Here is a 14,102-nt window from a genome sequence, read left to right as displayed (position 1 = left end):
TCAACACACACACACGCACACACACACACACACACACACACATACGCAGCCACAGCAGCCATCCCATAATAAGCTCCAGCTCCCTCCATCCATCCATCCGTCCAGCAGCAGGTACCGCAGTCCTCCGGTACCCAGCATGCATCACTCCGCCCTCCAGCAGCGGCTCGTCCAGCCGGGAGGAAAACTACTTCCTCCGGCCTCAGTCAACTTCCTCCACCCTCCTCTTCCTCCTCTACCTCCACCCCTCCATCCCTCCATCACACCTACCCGCCGGCGCCTTCTCTCTGCCCTCCATGTCCCGGTTCGGTTCGGTCCGGTCCGGTCCGGTCCCCGGTGCTGCTGCTACTGCTTGCTGTTAGGGAGGATGTGATCGGTGATCGGCGGTGATCGATTAGAGGAGGAGGAGGAGGAGGAGGAGAAGCGAGCGAGGCGCGGTGTTTTCTCCTCCTTTCTCGGCACTGTTTTTTTTCTCCTCCTGCGGACGTTCGGGCACGCGCTTTCACCTGAGCTGTGGCCGCGCACCGCTCTCTCTTTCTCTCTCTCTCCCTCTCTCCCTCACTCTCTCTCCTCCCCCCTCCCGCCTTGCGCCGTGTTGCTGCGGCTGATGTGACGTCACCACGGGGCAGTTCGCTGTGACGGGATGACGTAGCCGCAATCAACCTTCTGCTATGAATTTGGAAATTTTCACAGACACAAAGCAAAGTTCTCCAAATCGTGTAGATTTTAAATTCTACACAAATACATTAAACCTTATTAAAAATAGAATAGAATGGAATAGAAGCCTTTTATTAATCCCGCAGTGGGGAAATTGGCATACATACAGCAACTGTGTGGTGCAAAAGATGGAAAATTATATTTATCAAAAGAACTAAGGCAATAAAAAAAATGTTTGAAGTGTATAAAAGGAAAAAAAAGAGATATTTACATCTTATGGACAGTTGGATTTACTGCCGTCTACCATGCTGACATATAGATATACTGTATATAGAGGTCTTCTCATCATTGCACAATAAGAAAGGTCGTCATCAATAGACCTCAGTTGGAAACTGTGCCTTATTTATTTATTTATTTTTAAATTCTATTTATTTATCTATTGCTGTTGTTGTTTTTCTTAACAGTGTTTTTCTTTCTACTTTCTCTGTTCTGTACTGTCGAGACATGACACGTGACACGTCATGTTTATTTAGTGTGCGCTGACACATACAAAAACGGTCTGCGCTTGATGTTTGTATGTTGAATGTTTGAATTAAGATTTGTGGGGCGAAACAAACTTTTTTTCTTTAGGGATGACGTAGCTGCTGTGGGCCGGACACACAAAAACTGGCTTTTTAGCACCAGTTAGCATGTCAGGAGCTCAGTTGTTACTATTGGCACTGAAGCTACAAGGTAGGGACCTACATTTCCTATCAAACCCCGCGGTTCCTCCGCGATTGGGCTGACGAGGGTGACGTCACATCTCTAATGAACGTGGAGAGGTCAGGTTGACGACGTGAAGCTCCTCCACTTGCATTCAGGATGCTAAAGTCAACTAGCTTCGATATTAGCATTCTGGTGGTGGTGGTGTTGACGCCCACGCTTGTCTCTCAGGGTAATATTTACCGTCAGCCAGCAGGGGGAGCCAGCAGTGACAGACAAATGATACATATCAGTGTCTGTTTTTTCAAAAACAATGTTGATTTTCCCATTTAAAACTGTGATTGAAAGGTTGTTTTCCCTTTTGGTCTGTTTGACAGTCAGATGTTGCTTTAGTGTCACTTCAGGTCATTTCCTTGTGTTTGCACCACTTTTTGCACTTGATTGCTGAAACTTTATTCTTTATTTAAACATTTTAATTGTTTATTAATTTTTTTCATCAGAGTGTGTACCCATTAGAATAAACTATACTAGACTAGTAGTATTAACAGACGGTAAGTCATAAAATAGCTGTATTTCATCCATTTTTCAGTGTTTTAAGAGTCATTTCAATTCAGACCTAGACACCGTGGGGCTTCAAAGACAACTTTGCTTTTGTACATCGTCAATTGCCATTAATGCGATATGATGTTTTCTACAGATCCCTCATACATATTGAAAAGCCCCTCTGTCAAAATTTTAGCAACCCATTGTAGCACCAACAGTCAAAAACTTTGCCCATCCCTGGACTACGCTGACGAAACTGCTGCTGAACTTCACAGTTCTTGACTCACTGTTATATGCATGTGCTGACCCCTGCTGGCTGGGGACCAGCTGACTGTGTTGTCCAGTTACCACCGGGTTTATCTGCAAGTGATCAGGTTTGCTATTTTTCTGTCTTTAAGCCAAGAGACTCATCAAAATGTCACTGTGCTTGCATGATGACAATAAAGATCTCAAATGTTGAATCAGCCGTGAGTGACATCACTCAGGATTAGCTGAGCTGTCAGGAAGTGCCGGGTTGACGGACCAATCAGAGACGAGGCTACGTGTGGTTTACAGACTTTATAGTGACTCGACTGTACAGTGACGAGCTGCTGAGTCAGCTCACAGGAAACATTTACAAACAGAGGTCAAAGGTCACAGAGTTCAGGGCACGCCAGTCACACGGTCACGTGATTGCAGCGAGCAGGAGTGTGTGAGTGTGTGGCACTTTGATGTGTGTGTGTGTGTGTGTGTGTGTGTGTGTGTGTGTGTGTGTAATTGCACTTGAGGATGAGGACGGGAGTCGTTTGGGAGGAAACACAGAGGAAAAGGCTCCGACACCTGGTCAACTACAGCTCCCATCCTGCCCTGCACAGGTGCTGAGGTCATCCACCACTTCCTGTTTGAAAGGAAGGTCGTGGAGATGAGGCCACACCCACACACTGACTTGCTCCAGACTGTGAAGCTTTTAGAGGAGATTTTGAGGCAAACCGTTTGTTGTAGTACAGGTCCAGTCCTGGTCCTGAGCCTGGTCCTGAACCAGGTCCTGGATGTGGACTAGGGGACCGGTGTCTAAAGAGGCTGTGGGCAGCCAGCAGGGGCAGCCGGTGGTGGTGCTGCAGCTGAAACAGGTGCGGAAAACCTTCCAGAACACAGTGAAGTTTGTCGGCCGACTGGCCGAGCGCACCTTCTGGAACCAGGAACCAGAACCAGAACCAGGAACCAACCTGACTCTGATGCTGCGTGAACCAGGATCAGGCTACTTCCTGGAAATGTGTGAGTTTACATTCTGTGCAAAGTTAAAACAAAAAGTAGTTCGCACATCATCATCATCATCCTCTATTTACAGTCCAGCTGCGCCCCGTGCGGGTCAGCTGACACCTGGTCATGTGACCCCCACCGTCACTGAGAGCGAGGAGCAGCAGGCGCAGCAGATTCACGGCGAGGGATGGGAAAAAACTGACAAAAAAAAAAGAGCACATCACGATCACCGGACTTCACCCTGGAACATAGAAAACATAACAGCGGGGGAGGGGTGTATGGGGGGGGTGGAGGGTTCGGGGGTCAGAAGAACTTGTCGTCGATGCGGAAGTGCGGCCGGGTCACGTCATCAGGGTTGATGAAGACCGAGATGGACTTTCCCGGGTTCTCCGTCACCAGCTGCTGCAGCTTCTTGGCCAGCCGGTCGTCAGGCTGACTGTCCCCGCCGGCGTCCGACTGCGGCGACGGCAGGCCGCCGCCGCCAGCGCTGCCGGTGTTGGCGCCGGCCCCGCCGCCGCCCCCTCGCCACTGCAGTTCCAGCGTCAGCCTGTTGGCCGCCTTGGCGTGCTCGATGGCGGTGCGCAGGTGCTCGGCGGGGTCGCAGCGCGCCGACGACAGCTTGCGGGCGTGCAGCAGCGCCGACTGGTCCGACAGGTGCTCCAGCATGTTGACCTGCGGGATGAAGTAGTTGGGGCAGCTGCGGCTCAGCAGGCAGTGCTGCAGGTCGTCCAGCAGGCCCAGCAGGAAGTGGGCGGCCAGCTCGTCGCGGCACAGGAAGGACGCGGGCAGCCGGTCGCAGGCCCACAGCATGACGCTGCGCAGGTGGTAGGGGCTGAGGCCCATTGGGCGCGCCAGCAGCCGCACCGCCAGCGCCCGCAGCGCCTGAAAGGCCTGCGACAGGCCGGGCGACAGGCACTTCTTCAGCTGCACCTCGCTGCGGGCGAACGACAGGCGCCACTCGCGGTCGCGGCGCCCGCGCGGCGAGCAGGCAGGCAGCAGGTAGAAGCCGCCGATCACCTCCTCCTCCGTGATCTTGCCGTCCCAGAAGTGGTTCTCCATCAGCCAGCCCTGCGCCACCGCTGGCCAGCCCTTGAAGGAGACCACGGGCACCACGTCGTAGAGCACGCGGCTGCTGCCCACGCCCAGCACCAGCGAGGTGACGGTGCCGTGGCGCTCGGCCCGCTCCACCCGCGGCGTCCCGCGCTGGGGCTTCTTCTGCACCTCCAGCAGCACCAGGGACACCGCGCGGTGGAACCAGTCGGCCACCAGCGTGGGCGAGAAGAAGTAGTTGGCGGGGGTGGCGGTGCTGGCAGCAGCGTTAGGGGCGGAGGTGGTGGTGGTGCCGGCGCCACCGGGCTCCACCACGGTGCAGCAGTCCCTCCACCTGCTGATGGTGCCCTCGTCGAAGAGGCGCAGGCTCAGCCAGGAGTGGCCCAGCGCCGAGTGGCGCATGTCCAGTGTCACCGGCTGGTTGCGGTCGTGCAGCTTGAGCGCCGGCACCAGCAGCGTGAAGTCCATGTCGTAGTCGGCGCCGCGGGCGTACACGCCCAGCTCGTCCAGGTCCATGTCCACCACGCCCTCCCGCACGCCGCCCGACAGCAGCAGGTACTCGTTGGCCACCGGCAGCTTCTGGTCCAGCTTCTGCACCATCCCTGTAGGGGGAGGAGCCAGGTCACATGGTCAGCCGCTAGAACAGGGCTGTGTCTCAATTCAGGGTCTGCATCCTTGGAAGGAAGCGTCCTCCGTCTGAAGGAAGCGTCCTCCCAAGGACCCGGCCCAGAATATTTCCTGGTTGCGTCACCGCCATTCCCTCCTGCTGGCCAACCCCGGAAGTGACGTTTTCATAGCATCAAGCTAACCATTGGTTCGCCATCTAACGATGGCGTTGGATGTTCAGATAAGTAAAAACCCTACGTTAAAAACTGAATATTTGATGTGAAATTTCACTACTTAAATTTATACGTCGTGTCTTTGCCAGTAGATGGCGCTAATTTCAGCTGACTTCCCAGGATCCCAGGATGCTTTGCAGCAGCACGCAAAGCATCCTGGGATACAGTAGGGCGCATTTGGAGCGTCCTTTGGACTTTTGGGAACTGGGAGGAGCTTTGGCGCAGTGCTATGACGCAACTTCCTTTGAAATGCAGCCTTGGGAGGATGCAGACCCTGAATTGAGACGCAACGTTTTGACTAGTGGGGAAATAATGGGTTCTAAAATTTGGTCAGAGGGGGCTTACAAACATATATGAGGCATACGTAGAAAACAAATGTAGCTTTGTCAATTAAAAAATGAACAACAGCAAAGTTACAACAGAACCTGTGTTTAGCTCTTTATTGAAATGACTCTTAAAACACAGACAAAATGGATCAACTACAGCTATTTTATGACTTGCTGACTATTAATATAATTTCTTCATGTATCGATGACCTGGATTATAAAGCTTTAATGGGCCGCATTGGGCCCACGGGCCGTAGTTTGCCCACACCTGATATAGCCCCCTTTGTCATTTTTGCTATACCACAAATATGTGGCCAACGTTTATTCAAACAGCATGAGATATGTTACTATAAATCAATTAAATCCCGTTCACACTGTTTCTGTGGCCACACCCAATATCCGGTGGGCCGGTTTAAGAAACTTTAACGGGCTGCGTTTGACTGCTGGGCCGTATTTGGCCCAAGCCTGAGCTTAAGCCGCCCAGCTGGGTGCTGCTGCCCCCTGGTTTTGAGGACGACGACGAGTCCCAAATACCACAACGTGACACTTTTCCCACCAGCTGCAGAGACTTAAAAAAAAAGAAAAAGGGTCCATCCAAGTGGTGACGTCCGCCTCTACTAATAGTAATGACACGACCAGCCAGCAGAAGGCGACACAATCAAGCTAAACAAAACACACCGTGATTGAGGCCGAAGCTCAGCTGCTGCGAAATAATGCTCCCAGCTGCTGTGCACTGTCCGGATGTTGTGCTCTGTGCGCGTGTGTGTGCGTGTGTGTGTGTCTCTCTCTCTCTCTCTCTCACACACACACACACACACACACACACACACACACACACACCAGAATAGTCTTATGTGTGTCATTTCTGGTTGGTTGGATGACTGAATTGTGTGTGTGTGTGTGTGTGTGTGTGTGTGCGCGCGCGCGCGCTCACCCAGCATGGAGAAGATGAAGTCCTTGGCCGTGTGGATCTCGAGCGCGCGCTGGTCGTCGTACTCGCGCTGCTCGTGCTTGCTGAACTCCTGGATGAGGCGGGTCAGGTCCTCCATGCGCGCTGCCGACCTGAAGTCGAGCTCCGGCCCCGCGGCGCCGCTCGGCGGCCTGCCGGCTGCCGTGGTGGGGCTGTTCCCGAGGCTGCCCGCCATCTTCCGTCACGCACACACTCACTCACACATACACACAGCAAGCCGACTACTAGCGAAGCGAGCCGAGCCCAGGCCGAGCGAGCGCCGACGCCGCCGCCGGAAACAACAACGGGCAGCACTTCCGGCCGAGTCTCCACTTCAGCGTAAAGTTGCCGGTCGGTGAGATTTCTTCCACAAGGAATGGGGTGTCTGTATATGGTTCGTGAATAATACCGCTATTTAGTGGTCCGTGGTTCTGGTCCATCGATGGTTCTATTTTACAGTCAGTGGTCCTGGTTTCACGACGTTTAATTAGCATATTTAGCATCACAGCTAGCTAAGAATTGGTTTGAGGTTCAGAACCGAACCAAAACTAATTTGGACCAGCTATTTGGTGGTCTATGGTTCTGGTCTAGAACACTCAAACACACAGTGGGGCCAAATTTCAAACTTGGACATCGCAAAAACTGATGTTTATTGGGGACGGAAAAAAAATCTTCCTCCACATAGAACAGTGAACCTTTTTCTATGGACCCAAACAAGTTTTGCTTTAACCTCAATATGGAATAGGCAAATATTAATTGTATACAATAAATAACTTCATTTTGCACACATGCAAAATCTAATTTCAAATTGAGAAAAACTCATCAACATAAATAAAATTTGGAAGCCTCTTTTTTATTTGCAGCCTTCTGATTTAAATGTCAAAAGTAACTCCCCCCCCCCCAAAAAAAAAAAAAAAAAAAATCAAAATAAAGTAGCAACAAGAAACCAGTTAAGTAATAACAACAACAGCAACAATAATAATAATAATATTAGTGGTACATGTGATACATAATAGCGCTGTGCCAGTGATTTTGTATTGGCCTCACGGGCAAAATACAATACAAAGACCCGCGGGCCAAAATTGGACACTTATGGACCTAGGAGGAACACGTAGTGCGCTTTTGTTGTGAAAGGGACTGACGGAAGTGTGGGTGTGTCGGTGACGTCATCCGGCTCCGTTGTTTTGTTGTTGCGGCCGAGAAAGAGAGAGAGAGAGTCGTCGTGTGGTGATGGCTTTCTTTATTGTAACAACACCAACACGTCCAGTGGGCTCCATCACAACATTAACACCCCCAACTCATACGCAACACATCACAACAAAACAAGATGGGTCTTCGTCGGAGGCCTGGGCTGCGAACAGCTGCACCGACCGTGTGTGTCCTGTAGCTGTCGCTGTCTCCACGACGGCGGAAGAGTCCCCTTGATGACCCGGAAGTGTGAGTGTGTCACCGGAAGCATGATGGCGTGGAGGAGCTGCTCCGTCCTGCTGTCACTGGGCGCCGAGGGCGCTTCACGTAGTGTCGCCACCAGAGAGCGGTGAGTATCGCAGCCGGCCGCAGAGCCCTCTGTCCGGCCGACCCTCGGACTGAAGCCCGCTGCCCGCCCGAAGCCCCTTAGAGCCTCCGAGGATCGATGGCGGCTAGCGGGTTAGCATGGAGGCTAGTTGTTATCAGATTAACATAATTGGTCCCCGTTCTGCGTAATGTTCGTGATTAATACAGCTATTCAGTGGTCAGTGGTTCTGGTCTTACACTGGTTCTGGTTTACAGTCGGTGGTCCTGGTCCCACAGCGTTTAATTAGCACAGTTATCACACGGCTTCAGAAGAAGTTAGTGGTTCAAGACCGGACCAAAACTAATTTGGACTGGCCCTGATGAATCACTAACCTCAGGTGGTCCTGGTCCTGGTCCTGGTCCTGAGTTGCTGTGTCTTTGTCCACAAGGTGGCGTCACAGTGTGCAGCAGCGATGTGGCTTCAGAAAAGCATCTAGGAAACCAGAGTCCCGGAAGGTAGAGGAGGAGCTGGGTCACGCCCACTCCGAGGCCTCTGAGGCCCCGCCCCCTCGGCGTAGCCTCCCTACCCCCCAGTGGGAGCAGCAGACCCCACCCAGCTCGCCCAGGTCCGTCGGCCGCCTTTTCCGGCCGCTGGTCTTCACCATCGGGGTAAGCTCCGGGTGACTCTGGTCGCCCGCGACCTTGTCCGGCCACTCAGCGGTGATGTCACAAAGGGCGCTGACGCCATTGCCAGTTCACAGGCTGCACCTTCGGCTCGGCCGCCATCCTGCAGTACGAGTCTCTCAAGTCCCGGGTCCAGAGCTACTTCGACGAGGTCCAAGCTGATTGGCTAGAGAAGCTGCGGCCGCAGAAGCGAGGCGACGCCCGCAAACAGGTGAGACAGACACGCCCGCACACCTGTGATGTCACCAACTCACGTGACGAGATGAGGGCAGGGACACGTTGTGACAGGTGATTGGCCGTTTCAGATCAACCAATGGTGGCACAGCCTGAGTCAAGGTCAGAGGACGGTCACAGGTGAGACACACACACACACACACACACACACACACACAGTGAGTTTTAGCATAGCTGCTAGATTCTTCCATAATCTTGCTAAGCTAGTAGAAGGTGCTAAGCTAACAGACGCTAACAGAACAGAAGAAGCTGCCCATCTAAAAGCTAGAGAGGTAGTAGTGATGCTAACTGCCGCCTTTGTGTGTGTGTGTGTGTGTGTGTGTGTGTGTGTGTGTGTGTGTGTGTGTGTGTGTGTGTTCTCCCAGGAATCATTGCGGCCAACGTGCTGGTGTTCTGCTGCTGGAGGCTCCCGTCCCTGCAACGCTCCATGATCCGATACTTCACCTCTAACCCCGCCTCCAGTCAGTCTGCGCCCACGTGTGTGTGTGTGTGTGTGTTTGTATGCGTTGCGGTGCTAACGCTAAACCTGCCTGCCTGTGTGTGTATGTGTGTGTCAGGGACCCTCTGTGCTCCCATGATCCTCTCCACCTTCAGCCACGTCTCCTTCCTCCACCTGGCGGCCAACATGTACGTCCTGTGGAGCTTCTCCACCAGCGCCGTCTCCATGCTGGGCAGAGAGCAGTTCCTGGCAGTCTACCTGTCTGCAGGTGAGGGAGGGATGACGATGGTGGATGAATGGATGATGACGGATGGATGGAGAGAGGATGGAGGGATAGATGATGGATGATGGATGATGGAGAGATGGAAATTGATGGGATGATGGAATGGATAGATGATAGATAGATGGATGATGGATGACGGATGATGGATGGATGACAGATAGATGGATGATGGATGGATGACAGATAGATGGATGATGGATGGATGACAGTGTCTCTCTCCAGGTGTGGTGTCCTCGCTGTTCAGCTAGATGGGTGGATGGATGATGGATGGATGGATGGATGACAGATAGATGATGGATGGATGACAGATAGATAGATGATGGATGGATGACAGATGGATGATGGATGGATGACAGATGGATGATGGATGGATGGATGACAGATAGATAGATGATTGATGGATGGATGGATGATGGCTGGATGACAGATGGATGACAGATAGATAGATGATTGATGGATGGATGGATGACAGATGGATGATGGATGGATGACAGTGTCTCTCTCCAGGTGTGGTGTCCTCGCTGTTCAGTTACGCCGCTAAACTGGCCAGCGGGCGGATGGGGCCGTCGCTCGGCGCCGTGAGTAGAGCCGCCGGCACACACTGATGAACTGATGATGTCACGAGGGGCTTCGGGGGGGGGGACGGTGGAGAGGGCAGGATGCAGGTGTCTGACGCACTGCTCTCTGCGTCCTCAGTCGGGCGCCATCATGGCCGTCCTGGCCGCCGTCTGCACCAAGATGCCTGAAGCCAAGCTGGCCATCATCTTCCTGCCCATGTTCACCTTCACCGCCGCCAACGTGAGTCCGTCGACCCCTGTGTGTCCCACAGCTGCTTCCCCCTCCTCTCTTATGCCTCTCTCACACACACACACACACACACACACCAATTATCCCCAACCCACCTGCTCAAAAAGACACTGAAAAACATCCCAACATAAACATTCTTTTACTACTCAGGTAAAACACAGGCAGTTTTAACCTTTGCAACACTTTTAAACCATCAGTTTGCTGTGCGAGGAGAAGCATGCATGCACATGGGAACAGGTTGACCCACTGTTTACTCCCTGATTTATTTATATATTTATTTATCTGTCACTGGACTACAAATATGTTTATGAATGGGTTGTAAAAGTTGACAGAGGGGCCTATAAATATTTAAGGGGAATATGTGGAAAACATCATTTAGCTTTAATGTCAATTGAAAATGAACAAAGCTGAATTCCCCCAAAACAATCACAAGGCATCACAGTGTTTAGCTCTTACGACACTGAATAACTCGATGAAATACTTCATGACTTACTGACTATCAATGTCATTTCTTCAAGTTCTGCGGGCCGGATTAAAAAGCTCACCGGGCCACACTTGGCCCTCGGGCCTTATTTTGACTCCACCACTGCCCCCTGTCTGCTGTCTCCAGGCCCTGAAGGCCATCGTGGCTCTGGATGCGGCTGGCGTGGTCCTGGGCTGGAGGTTCTTCGACCACGCCGCTCACCTGGGAGGAGCTCTCTTTGGAGTGTGAGGATTGGTTGGATCGGCTGGGCGGGGGCGGGGCTAAGGGTGTGGGGAGAGTGGTCGCACCCCCTGATCCCATGATGCTCTCTTGCTCCCCTGCAGCTGGTACATCCTGATGGGCCACGAGCTGATCTGGAAGAACCGAGAGCCGCTGGTCAAGCTGTGGCACGAGATGAGGACGCGCGGCGGAGGGCGCTGAGCTGCCAGGGGGCTGATGGGAAATGTAGTAATGTGTATATAAAGTGTACAGACCACCTCGGCCGCACTGACGATGATGACGACGACGACGACGACGACGACGACGATGATGATGATGATGATGATGTTTGTGTCGACTCAATAAACAAAAGTTTTCATAAAACAAATGACGCCGAATCAGTTCCTTGGTCGGATGACATCACTCCCTGTCCCATTTTTGAGGAGGGGGCATGGTCAGGGTTTCCCGCCAGGAGAGTTGGACCCCATGGACTCTGGATTGTTTGACCAGAAGGTTCATCGACCGAGAGGAGCAGCGGCGCACACACGGGCGACCACAACACCGACGACCAACAACTCCACAACTACCAGGAGTTGGACCAGGAGGAATCCACTGAGGAATCCACTGAGGAGACCACTGAGGAGAAGCTGCAGTCTGAGGTAGAAATTGAAATTGAACGGTCAATCGATTTTGAGAAGACGCTGAGGAATCCACCGAGCAGACACTGAAGAGAAGCTGCGGTCTGAGGTAGGTGCTGGTCTGTAGCTCGGCCCTCATCAAACAGGAAATAGTTTTAGAAGGAAACTTCTGCTGAAGGTCCCTGGAAGCCCAGGGGAGAAGCTCTTGAATGTGATGGAGAACATCGGAGGACCTTTCAAAGTTCTCCCTCACTCTGGTCCGTACTGCAGGAGTTTGGGGGCCGTAGAGCAGCATGGCAGCGGGCCTGCAGGTGGTGGGCCTGGTCCTGGGTCTGACCTCCTGGTGTCTGCAGTCCAGCTGCACCTCCTCCCAGGTGTGGAAGACCAGGAGCCAGCTGGAGTCGGTTAGCAGCACCCAATGGTTCTTTGAAGGTCTGTGGATGAGCTGCGTTTCCACCTCGCTGGGATCGGTGCAGTGTAACCGCTTCAAGACCGTGCTGGGACTGCCAGGTGAGACCCTCACCGGTCCTTGGTCAGGTGGGACCTCCCCCTCCCCATCCTGTCCTGGGTCAGGTGGACTTGGTCAGCAGTGTTGGCTGAGCTGAGGAGGTGTGAGTGGCCCCCCACGGGGCGCTATGTGCGGTGCATGACCCTGTGTCAGGTGTGTGAGGTGTGTGTGGGTCCCTCTCAGTCCACCTGCAGGTGTGCCGGGCCCTCATGGTTCTGTCCCTGCTGGCTGGCCTTGCCGCCGTCCTGCTCTCCATCCTGGGACTCAAGTGCACCAAGATCGGCAGAACCTCGGAGCGGAGCAAGCAGCAGTTGACGCTGGCCGGAGGACTGCTGTTCATCCTGTCCGGTAGGTGGCCTCGCCGCCAGGGGGGCGGCGCTTTGGCCCTGCTGCTGTGTGCTGATTGGTCGCTCCTCCTCAGGCGTCTTCACGCTGATCGCCGTCTCTTGGTACGCCGGTGACATCATCCACAACTTCTACAACCAGTACGGAGGAGCCAGGTGTGTGTGTGTGTGTGTGTGTGTGTGTGTGTGTGTGTGTGTGCGCTAATGTTTTATACCATTTTATTTATTTATGTTAAGTGATCTTATATTATACTATATTGTATTATATTATATTATATTATATTATATTATATCAAAATGTGTTACAGGGGGCCTGTAAAAATGTATGAGAGATTGGTAGAAAACCTATCACGTTGCTTTAATTTCAAATTAAAGCAAATTAAAGCAAGCAAAGTTGTAACAATATCATTGTCTTTAAAGCGCTGCGGTATATCACTCTTTATTGAAATGACTACTTACACTTTGATTTTCACATTCCACACATTTTAAAGATATTTTACACTCAGATTAAGATTTGAAATAATACAATAAAACAAAAACACAGTCATGAATATTGTCGTGTATATATATATATATATATATACCAGGTCATTTAACCAGTTTGTCAGTGGAGTCGCTCCGTTCTGTTGCCTGCAATAATTGTTAACATCCAGCAGGTGTCGTACTGAGTAACAACGGTCAATGCACTGCATGGCACAGAGCCACACAGCATCAGTAGCGTGATGCTTCATGAGGCCTCATCTCGCCATCACTGGGAGCATTTCTTTTATTGTAATGTTCCGGGCTGAATGGAAAGGCCGCTGGTGACCGGTGTGTCCCTGCAGGTACGAGCTGGGCACGGCTCTCTACCTGGGCTGGGTGGCGTGCGGTCTGGACCTGCTGGGCGGCGCTCTGCTCTGCTGCTCCTACAGGAAGTCTCCACCTCCCAGCAGGTAAACCACACGAGCCTGAGGCTCAGCTGCTGATTGGACGTGGCGGTTTGACGCGGTCCAATCGGCAGGGATGAGCGTCAGACAGGAAGTGACCGACTTGACCGACTGTCTTGCAGCCACGTGACCTACCACATGCCGCGGACCAATCAGGGAGCAGCAGGTCACAACATCTACCGAGCGGCTCCGGCCTCGGACGGCGGCAGCTCCAAAGCCTACGTCTGAGTGTGATGTCATCGACCCGGAGCCCCGCCCACCTGTGCCACCACCTCTGACCTTTTGCTGTGTAAATAAACCTCTCCTGTCTTGACACGCAGCCTCAGTCACACTCTTTCATCTGGAACATGACCCCAGCAGCCAATCACGGGGCTCCGCTCCCTTCACCAAGGTTGACAGCAGCTCCTCCAACAGGAAGTGGTGCGGTGCCTGGTTCTGCTCAGGTTCTACCAGGCTTCTTCATGTTCTCACTGAATCTCCTCACACATCAGCTGTTGTAGTTCACTGACCTGCCACCAGAGGGCGGCGACGAAACATTTTCTGTGGCTACTTCTGTAGTCGGGGTGTTGGGAGGAGGGTTTGGGGTCTTAGGGGGGGGCGCACAGTGCAGGTGAACTACATCTCCCATGATGCACTTCTCTCCATTCCCTGCTGCTGCTGCTGCTGTTTTAACGTTTCCACTGTGTGTCCCTCCACATCAGTGGGAGGAGCCTCAGCCTAACTACACAGGGCTTGGGCTAACTGTGTGTGTGTGTGTGTGT

The 14,102-nt window shown here is 52.6% G+C and overlaps 4 protein-coding genes and 1 long non-coding RNA gene across 7 annotated transcripts in view; 2 read left to right on the top strand and 3 right to left on the bottom strand.

Moving 5' to 3' along the window:
* LOC142881023 (fibroblast growth factor 12-like) overlaps positions 1-531 on the bottom strand; it is a 9,754-nt gene extending 9,223 nt beyond the window's left edge. Inside the window, exon 1 of the mRNA XM_076015060.1 lies at positions 268-531. Coding sequence (XP_075871175.1) covers positions 268-295 — 28 coding nt within the window. The 5' untranslated portion in view covers positions 296-531. The remainder of the gene's footprint in view (positions 1-267) is intronic.
* A 1,911-nt stretch (positions 532-2,442) lies between these two features.
* On the bottom strand, positions 2,443-6,724 carry LOC142881013 (nucleotidyltransferase MB21D2). Its single transcript, XM_076015041.1, has 2 exons — positions 6,288-6,724; positions 2,443-4,790 (listed from the first exon to the last, which is right to left on the bottom strand). Exons 1-2 carry the CDS (start codon positions 6,496-6,498, stop codon positions 3,442-3,444), a joined length of 1,560 nt encoding a protein of 519 aa, XP_075871156.1. The 5' UTR covers positions 6,499-6,724; the 3' UTR covers positions 2,443-3,441.
* A 502-nt stretch (positions 6,725-7,226) lies between these two features.
* On the top strand, positions 7,227-11,313 carry parlb (presenilin associated, rhomboid-like b). 2 transcript variants are annotated; one of them, XM_076015042.1, is made up of 10 exons: positions 7,227-7,839; positions 8,246-8,465; positions 8,551-8,691; positions 8,786-8,834; positions 9,080-9,175; positions 9,272-9,421; positions 9,944-10,014; positions 10,133-10,234; positions 10,854-10,951; positions 11,051-11,313. In XM_076015042.1, the coding sequence occupies exons 1-10, from the start codon at positions 7,727-7,729 to the stop codon at positions 11,145-11,147; spliced, it is 1,137 nt and encodes a 378-aa protein (XP_075871157.1). In that variant the 5' UTR covers positions 7,227-7,726; the 3' UTR covers positions 11,148-11,313. The 2 variants fall into 2 exon arrangements, with proteins under 2 accessions (XP_075871157.1, XP_075871158.1); XM_076015043.1 differs by having other exon boundaries at positions 7,811-7,949.
* On the bottom strand, positions 7,530-8,298 carry LOC142881016 (uncharacterized). The gene is made up of 2 exons (XR_012925497.1): positions 8,190-8,298; positions 7,530-7,942 (listed from the first exon to the last, which is right to left on the bottom strand). It is a non-coding gene; the product is annotated as an uncharacterized LOC142881016 (long non-coding RNA).
* A 137-nt stretch (positions 11,314-11,450) lies between the features above and the next one.
* LOC142881015 (claudin-1-like) lies at positions 11,451-13,654 on the top strand. Of its 2 annotated transcripts, none has more exons than XM_076015045.1 (6): positions 11,451-11,584; positions 11,834-12,073; positions 12,255-12,419; positions 12,493-12,571; positions 13,240-13,347; positions 13,464-13,654. In XM_076015045.1, exons 2-6 carry the CDS (start codon positions 11,857-11,859, stop codon positions 13,567-13,569), a joined length of 675 nt encoding a protein of 224 aa, XP_075871160.1. In that variant the 5' UTR covers positions 11,451-11,584; positions 11,834-11,856; the 3' UTR covers positions 13,570-13,654. The 2 variants fall into 2 exon arrangements, with proteins under 2 accessions (XP_075871160.1, XP_075871159.1); XM_076015044.1 differs by having other exon boundaries at positions 11,451-11,672.
* The last annotated feature ends 448 nt before the right edge of the window (positions 13,655-14,102 follow it).

This window comes from Nelusetta ayraudi, unplaced genomic scaffold (assembly GCF_046127955.1).
Source record: "Nelusetta ayraudi isolate G7.1 ecotype Tasmania unplaced genomic scaffold, CSIRO-AGI_Nayr_v1 ptg000175l, whole genome shotgun sequence".
Classification (NCBI taxonomy): Eukaryota; Metazoa; Chordata; class Actinopteri; order Tetraodontiformes; family Monacanthidae; genus Nelusetta; species Nelusetta ayraudi.
The sequence above is the reverse complement of the archived record's forward strand: the minus strand, read 5'-3'. Positions and strand labels throughout refer to the sequence as shown.